The 7,294-nt window shown below is 46.1% G+C and overlaps 1 protein-coding gene across 1 annotated transcript in view; it reads right to left on the reverse strand.

Moving 5' to 3' along the window:
- Positions 1 to 816: 816 nt before the first annotated feature.
- LOC144514132 (alpha-mannosidase 2-like) overlaps positions 817 to 7,294 on the reverse strand; it is a 33,396-nt gene continuing 26,918 nt past the window's right edge. Inside the window, exons 18-24 of the mRNA XM_078245330.1 lie at positions 6,393 to 6,507; positions 6,104 to 6,237; positions 4,906 to 5,047; positions 3,637 to 3,770; positions 3,298 to 3,492; positions 2,116 to 2,226; positions 817 to 1,256 (exon numbers count right to left, since the gene is read on the reverse strand). Coding sequence (XP_078101456.1) covers positions 1,086 to 1,256; positions 2,116 to 2,226; positions 3,298 to 3,492; positions 3,637 to 3,770; positions 4,906 to 5,047; positions 6,104 to 6,237; positions 6,393 to 6,507 — 1,002 coding nt within the window. The 3' untranslated portion in view covers positions 817 to 1,085. The remainder of the gene's footprint in view (positions 1,257 to 2,115; positions 2,227 to 3,297; positions 3,493 to 3,636; positions 3,771 to 4,905; positions 5,048 to 6,103; positions 6,238 to 6,392; positions 6,508 to 7,294) is intronic.

Below are 7,294 nucleotides of genomic sequence, written 5' to 3' on the forward strand. Positions count from 1 at the left end.
GTCCCGTTAAACTCGTGTTTGTCCCGTTAACCCACGTTTGTCCCGTTAACCCACGTTTGTCCCGTTAAACTCGTGTTTGTCCCGTTAAACTCGTGTTTGTCCCGTTAAACTCGTGTTTGTCCCGTTAAACTCGTGTTTGTCCCGTTAACTCGTGTTTGTCCCGTTAACTCGTGTTTGTCCCGTAAACTCGTGTTTGTCCCGTTTAACTCGTGTTTGTCCCGTTAAACTCGTGTTTGTCCCGTTAAACTCGTGTTTGTCCCGTTAAACCCGTGTTTGTCCCGTTAACCCACGTTTGTCCCGTTAACCCACGTTTGTCCCGTTAAACTCGTGTTTGTCCCGTTAAACTCGTGTTTGTCCCGTTAAACTCGTGTTTGTCCTGCGTGAAACTCTGATTGGCTGTCATCTAGTTATCCTCCGTATTTGTCCCTGAGAGTGGATTCTGATTGGCTGTCATCTAATTATCCTCCGTATGTATTCTGAGAGTGGATTCTGATTGGCTGTCATCTAATTATCCTCCGTATGTATTCTGAGAGTGGATTCTGATTGGCTGTCATCTAATTATCCTCCGTATGTATTCTGAGAGTGGATTCTGATTGGCTGTCATCTAATTATCCTCCGTATGTATTCTGAGAGTGGATTCTGATTGGCTGTCATCTAATTATCCTCCGTATGTATTCTGAGAGTGGATTCTGATTGGCTGTCATCTAATTATCCTCCGTATGTATTCTGAGAGTGGATTCTGATTGGCTGTCATCTAATTATCCTCCGTATGTATTCTGAGAGTGGATTCTGATTGGCTGTCATCTAATTATCATCTAATTATCCTCCGTATGTATTCTGAGAGTGGATTCTGATTGGCTGTCATCTAATTATCCTCCGTATGTATTCTGAGAGTGGATTCTGATTGGCTGTCATCTAATTATCCTCCGTATGTATTCTGAGAGTGGATTCTGATTGGCTGTCATCTAATTATCCTCCGTATGTATTCTGAGAGTGGATTCTGATTGGCTGTCATCGTGTCAGTTATCCAGGAACAATATTTTTTTAAAACCACTAAAAAAAACAATTGTTTGAAATCTTATTTTTCAGTCTATTTCTGCGCGGAAAGCGCTGATTTCCATTGGTCGCAGGCGAGTGATGCGCGGAGACGTCTGTTGCCGGGCGGACTCTGGCTCATCGTGGTCTCGCAGCAGAGTGAGTCCCGAACGGCGGAGAGAACCGAACCGGAGCGGAGAGAACAGACCGTCCAGACTGACCTGGAACAGAGAAACAGACAAATATAAACATAAACAAACTCATTAAAACATATAATAATAATATTAATAAAAATAAAATCAGACAGAAGAACTTCCTTTGAAACACAGAAAACACAAACAAGTTATAAAACGTATTAAAAAAGGAGAAAACGTCTGTGTGTGTCTGTGTGTGTCTGTGTGTGTGTGTGTGTGTGTGTGTGTGTGTGTGTGTGTGTGTGTGTGTGTGTGTGTGTGTGTGTCTGTGTGTGTGTGTGTGTGTGTGTGTGTGTGTGTGTGTCTGTGTGTGTGTGTGTGTGTGTGTGTCTGTGTGTGTCTGTGTGTGTGTGTGTGTGTGTGTGTGTGTGTGTGTGTGTGTGTGTGTGTGTGTGTGTGTGTGTGTGTGTGTGTGTGTGTGTGTGTGTGTGTCTGTGTCTGTGTGTGTGTGTCTGTGTGTGTCTGTGTGTGTCTGTGTGTGTGTGTGTGTGTGTGTGTGTGTGTCTGTGTGTGTCTGTGTCTGTGTGTGTCTGTGTGTGTCTGTGTGTGTCTGTGTGTGTGTGTGTGTGTGTGTGTGTGTGTGTGTGTGTGTGTGTGTGTGTGTGTGTGTGTGTGTGTGTGTGTGTCTGTGTGTGTGTGTGTGTGTGTGTGTGTGTGTGTGTGTGTGTGTGTGTGTCTGTGTGTGTGTGTGTCTGTGTGTGTGTGTGTGTCTGTGTGTGTGTGTGTCTGTTTCTGTGTGTGTGTGTGTGTGTGTGTCTGTGTGTGTGTGTGTCAGTCTCTGTGTGTGTGTGTGTGTCTGTGTGTGTGTGTGTGTGTGTGTGTGTGTGTGTGTGTGTGTGTCTCTGTGTGTGTGTGTGTGTGTGTGTGTGTCTGTGTGTGTTTTCACCTCCTCGTGCACGCTCCACGTGCACTTCAGTTGCGGCTCGGGGGCGGAGCTACAGTCGAAGCCCTTCCTGTGGAGGAGGAGCGCCACTTCCTGTGACGGATTATCTGCTTCCTGTTCAACATAAACAAACATTGTTTCCAAGTTTAAAAACCTGTTTCAATTCTTTTTATATTTTATGTTCACGTCCAGAACCAGAACAGCAACATTATTAAAACAGTTGATTAATCTCCTGTAGAGCTGCAGAACATAAACCGTATCACTACGGCTGGCAGCAGTTGCTAAGGAGTTAGCTTTAGGCTAACGTTAACCTTCTGTCTTCCCCTTGCTTTGTTTACGCTCTCTCCCGTCCTGCGCGCTGAGCCAGCCCCCTCAGCGTTGCTGAACCCACTTTTCCTCTGTGTTGTTTTGACTTTTTAAGACCAGAATGAATAGAATTTAAGAGGTATATCATCACCGGAGCCCTAAATCAAAAGAGTTTCAAGCTAAGGATCGCTGAACTCTTCCCCAAAGCTGAAGAATAAAATCTGTCTATCTATCCAGTGTTACCTGAGTAACATGTCAGTAGTCTCCAGTGTTACCTGAGTAACATGTCAGTAGTCTCCAGTGTTACCTGAGTAACATGTCAGTAGTCTCCAGATGTTACCTGAGTAACATGAGTAACATGTCAGTAGTCTCCAGATGTTACCTGAGTAACATGTCAGTAGTCTCCAGATGTTACCTGAGTAACATGTCAGTGTGTGTCAGTAGTCTCCAGATGTTACCTGAGTAACATGTCAGTAGTCTCCAGTGTTACCTGAGTAACATGTCAGTAGTCTCCAGTGTTACCTGAGTAACATGTCAGTAGTCTCCAGATGTTACCTGAGTAACATGTCAGCGTGTGTCAGTAGTCTCCAGATGTTACCTGAGTAACATGTCAGTGTGTGTCAGTAGTCTCCAGATGTTACCTGAGTAACATGTCAGTAGTCTCCAGATGTTACCTGAGTAACATGTCAGCGTGTGTCAGTAGTCTCCAGATGTTACGTGAGTAACATGTCAGTAGTCTCCAGATGTTACCTGAGTAACATGTCAGCGTGTGTCAGTAGTCTCCAGATGTTACCTGAGTAACATGTCAGCGTCTGTCAGTAGTCTCCAGATGTTACCTGAGTAACATGTCAGCGTGTGTGAGTAGTCTCCAGATGTTACCTGAGCGTCCTCCAGCGTCCTGAGGTTCAGCAGGTGAACATCACACGGCAGCGAGGAGCGTAGCGGCAGGAAGGGGCGGAGCTTTGGCAGCTGGCTGTTGCTCAGGGCAACCATGGTAATGGGGGGGTGGCAGAGGGAGAGCGAGGTCAGGTGGGCGAGCAGAGACAGGTGTTCTACTGAGGCTCCTCCCACTTCCTGTTACACAGAACAAATATACAAATGGTAAAAAAAAAAAAATCAGTCTGGACACACACACACACACACACACAGACCACGCCCCTACACGAAGCCCCTCCCCCGGGTCCAGTGCCCTCCCCTCTTATAAGCCCCTCCCCTTACTTTAGCACCTCCCCTCCGGTCCTCCAGCAGCAGCTGGAACAGACTGGCTGTCAGCTTGTTGTCGGTGACGCCCTGGCCCAGGCCGCGGTTATCATCCTGCTGCAGACGCCGGTCCAACACCAGCTCCAGCTCGCCTAAAGATCAGAGGTCACAGGTCACAAGTTAAATAAAGAGGTCTTTCAAACTCAAAATCAGAGTTACAACGATACATATAGTCAACTTCAAACCACAGAGTTAAACTGCTGAAGTCTGTTTAACACCACAGACAGTCTCCTGGTAAACATTAATAAACCATCTTGTCACCTTGTCAATCTCTGAATGCAACGTAACAGGGAGGAGAGTAAAGATGGAGAGCTCCTAAAGCTTAGTTCCATATAAATGCACGGGTTATTTCTTGTTTTGTCGTTAGTGAAAAACAATATTGACCTTGTAGTTGGAAAAGGAGCCTCATATAAGAATGACATTTCCTCCTCTGGAGTCCGTTCATTTGCATTCGGAGATCGCCTATTTTAGACTGGCGAGATGGACGGTGAGCGTAAACAACAACTGCTAACGTGAGGTGTTAAAACCGTTCTTTTTAGTAAACCCTGAACACAACCAATGTTGTCAGTGCTGTGGTTAAGGTGTAGAGCCCCTGGTGATACTTGGAGCAAAGTCTCATGTTGTGTCGAGCCTTCTTAGTGGTTTAAACATAGATATTTTGATGCTAGCATCGTAGCGTCCCTAGCACTCCCATTCAAAAGGCCATTTGACCCAAAAACCAGAATACTGTCAATGGCGTTTCCGTCCTAAATATGCTTTTAAACGGTTTGACTCGGGTACATTCACAAAAAGGCCCTAGGTTGCATTTTGGTGAGAGTTAGGCTTTAATAATGTGGAGTTCCTCAGGGAAGCGTCCCGGGGCCTCGGATGTTTCTATTAAACCTGATATAAAGGAAACAGTCCTACATTAAGGCTGCTTTCACAACTGACCCATTTTAAATTAATTTTAACCCATTTTCGAAAAGTTTCCATATCAGAAATTTGGGTTTCTTTCAACCAATGTTTTCAATATTTGTGTGTCTGTTCTGATGGCCATCTTGAATGAGTTTTTTCCTGGTTAAATAAAACCCGTACAGAGCAGCGTTACCTTGTCTGTCTGTACAGAGCAGCGTTACCTGGTCTGTCTGTACAGAGCAGCGTTACCTGGTCTGTCTGTACAGAGCAGCGTTACCTGGTCTGTCTGTACAGAGCAGCGTTACCTGGTCTGTCTGTACAGAGCAGTGTTACATGGTCTGAGCGCTGCGACGGCCTGACTCTGCGCTGCCAGCAGAGTCAGACGAGACGCTGAGTCCTGCAGGAAGGCAGCTGTGCTCATTGGGTAGAAGTTGGCCTGCAGTGGGAGCTTGGCCAAGGTCCGCCGCTGCTGCATCTATACATCACAAACAGTCAGTAAAGGATCAATAAACAGTCAGTAAAGGATCAATAAACAGTCAGTAAAGGATCAATAAACACTAAGGGTCCTATCTTGCACCCAGCGGAGCACTGCATAAAGCTCGACGCAAGTGTTTTTGCTATTTTAAGACCGTCCAGCGCCCACGTGGTTTAAACATCAAACGCACCTGCGCCCATCTGTGGCCCATGGGCGTGCTGGTCTTACAGGGAGGTGTGTTCAGGTGCATTCTGGGCGTGCTGGTCTTACAGGGAGGTGTGTTCAGGTGCATTCTGCTGGTCTTACAGGGAGGTGTGTTCAGGTACATTCTGGTCTTACAGGGAGGTGTGTTCAGGTGCATTCTGGGCGTGCTGGACTTACAGGGAGATGTGTTCAGGTGCATTCTGCTGGTCTTACAGGGAGGTGTGTTCAGGTGCATTCTGCTGGTCTTACAGGGAGGTGTGTTCAGGTGCATTCTGGGCGTGCTGGTCTTACAGGGAGGTGTGTTCAGGTGCATTCTGCTGGTCTTACAGGGAGGTGTGTTCAGGTGCATTCTGCTGGCCTTACAGGGAGGTGTGTTCAGGTGCATTCTTCTGGTCTTACAGGGAAGTGTGTTCAGGTGCATTCTGGGCGTGCTGGTCTTACAGGGAGGTGTGTTCAGGTACATTCTGCTGGTCTTACAGGGAGGTGTGTTCAGGTGCATTCTGCTGGTCTTACAGAGAGATGTGTTCAGGTACATTCTGCTGGTCTTACAGGGAGGTGTGTTCAGGTGCATTCTGCTGGCCTTACAGGGAGGTGTGTTCAGGTGCATTCTGCTGGTCTTACAGGGAGGTGTGTTCAGGTGCATTCTGGGAATATTGCTATCTTGAGGCAGCGGGAAGTGTTTAGACAATACAGAGATGTGTGTCATTTATTTTCACAAAGAACAATAAATTAAAAACTAAAGATGCTCATCATTTCTGCTTTTAGTAACTCAAACTTCAAGTATAATGTCATTTAAATTAGGTTTAAAGACCATGAATTTAAAAAAGCGTTGAGAAACTCAGAGGAACCGACCTGGAAGCCGTTGAGGTCGGAGTAGAAACGGTTGCCGTTGGCGACGTCGCTGACGAGCCGCATGGCGAGCTCGCGGTTGACCTCTGACCTGATGTCCACCGTGTTGGAAATCTCAAGGGATCTCCCAGCATGCCCTGGGGCAGACGCAAACAAGAGACTTTTATTATGAAATCCTCAGACTGATGATGATCTTTAGATTCATTAAGAGAGAGGAGAAGTCCCGCCCCTTATATAAGCCCCGCCCCTTACATAAGTCCCGCCCCTTACATAAGTCCCTTCCCGTCTTTACCGTCCAGGTGGTAGAGTCGGACTGTGTGCGTGAAGTGTCTGAAACAGGAAGTGATGTCAGAGAAGACCGGACCTCTGGAGACCCGAACCAGGGGGGGCTCTGGGGGGGAATAGACCTGGACACACACACACACACACACACACACACACACACACACACACATATACACACACACAGAGACACACACACACACACACACACACACACACACACACACACACACAGAGACACACAGAGACACACATATACACACACACAGAGACACACATATACACACATATACACACACACAGAGACACACACATACACACACACACACACACACACACACAGAGACACACACACACACACACACACACACACACAGACACACACACACAGAGACACACACACACACACACACACACACACAGAGACACACACACACACACACAGAGACACACACACACATACATAGAGACACAGACACACACACAGAGACACACACACAGTCAAATATAACTAAAATAAGCAGTGATAAATATTTAAACTGAAACTACATAAAAAGTAAAACCAAGAAAAGTGGAAACTATATTGCAGATAAAAATAAAAAAGCAACAATTAATAATCGAGACAGAACGCTAGCAAAACATAATAAAACTCCAAAATAATACATACAGTATATAAAAATATATACATATACACATATACACATACACACACTATATTACACATTACAGCCAAATTAGCTCCATCTCCAGCGCTACATTTTGGTTTTTAAGCGTTTGAGTTTTGATCCCAAAGTGATCTCTGTGCTTTAATGACCAGTTTTAATGACTGGGGGGGGGGGGCCTATCAGAGCAGTTACACACCAACCAGACGGCCGACCGTCGGCAGAAAGCCAGTCGGACTGATCAGTCGGG

Source organism: Sander vitreus, unplaced genomic scaffold (assembly GCF_031162955.1).
Source record: "Sander vitreus isolate 19-12246 unplaced genomic scaffold, sanVit1 ctg460_0, whole genome shotgun sequence".
NCBI lineage: Eukaryota > Metazoa > Chordata > Actinopteri > Perciformes > Percidae > Sander > Sander vitreus.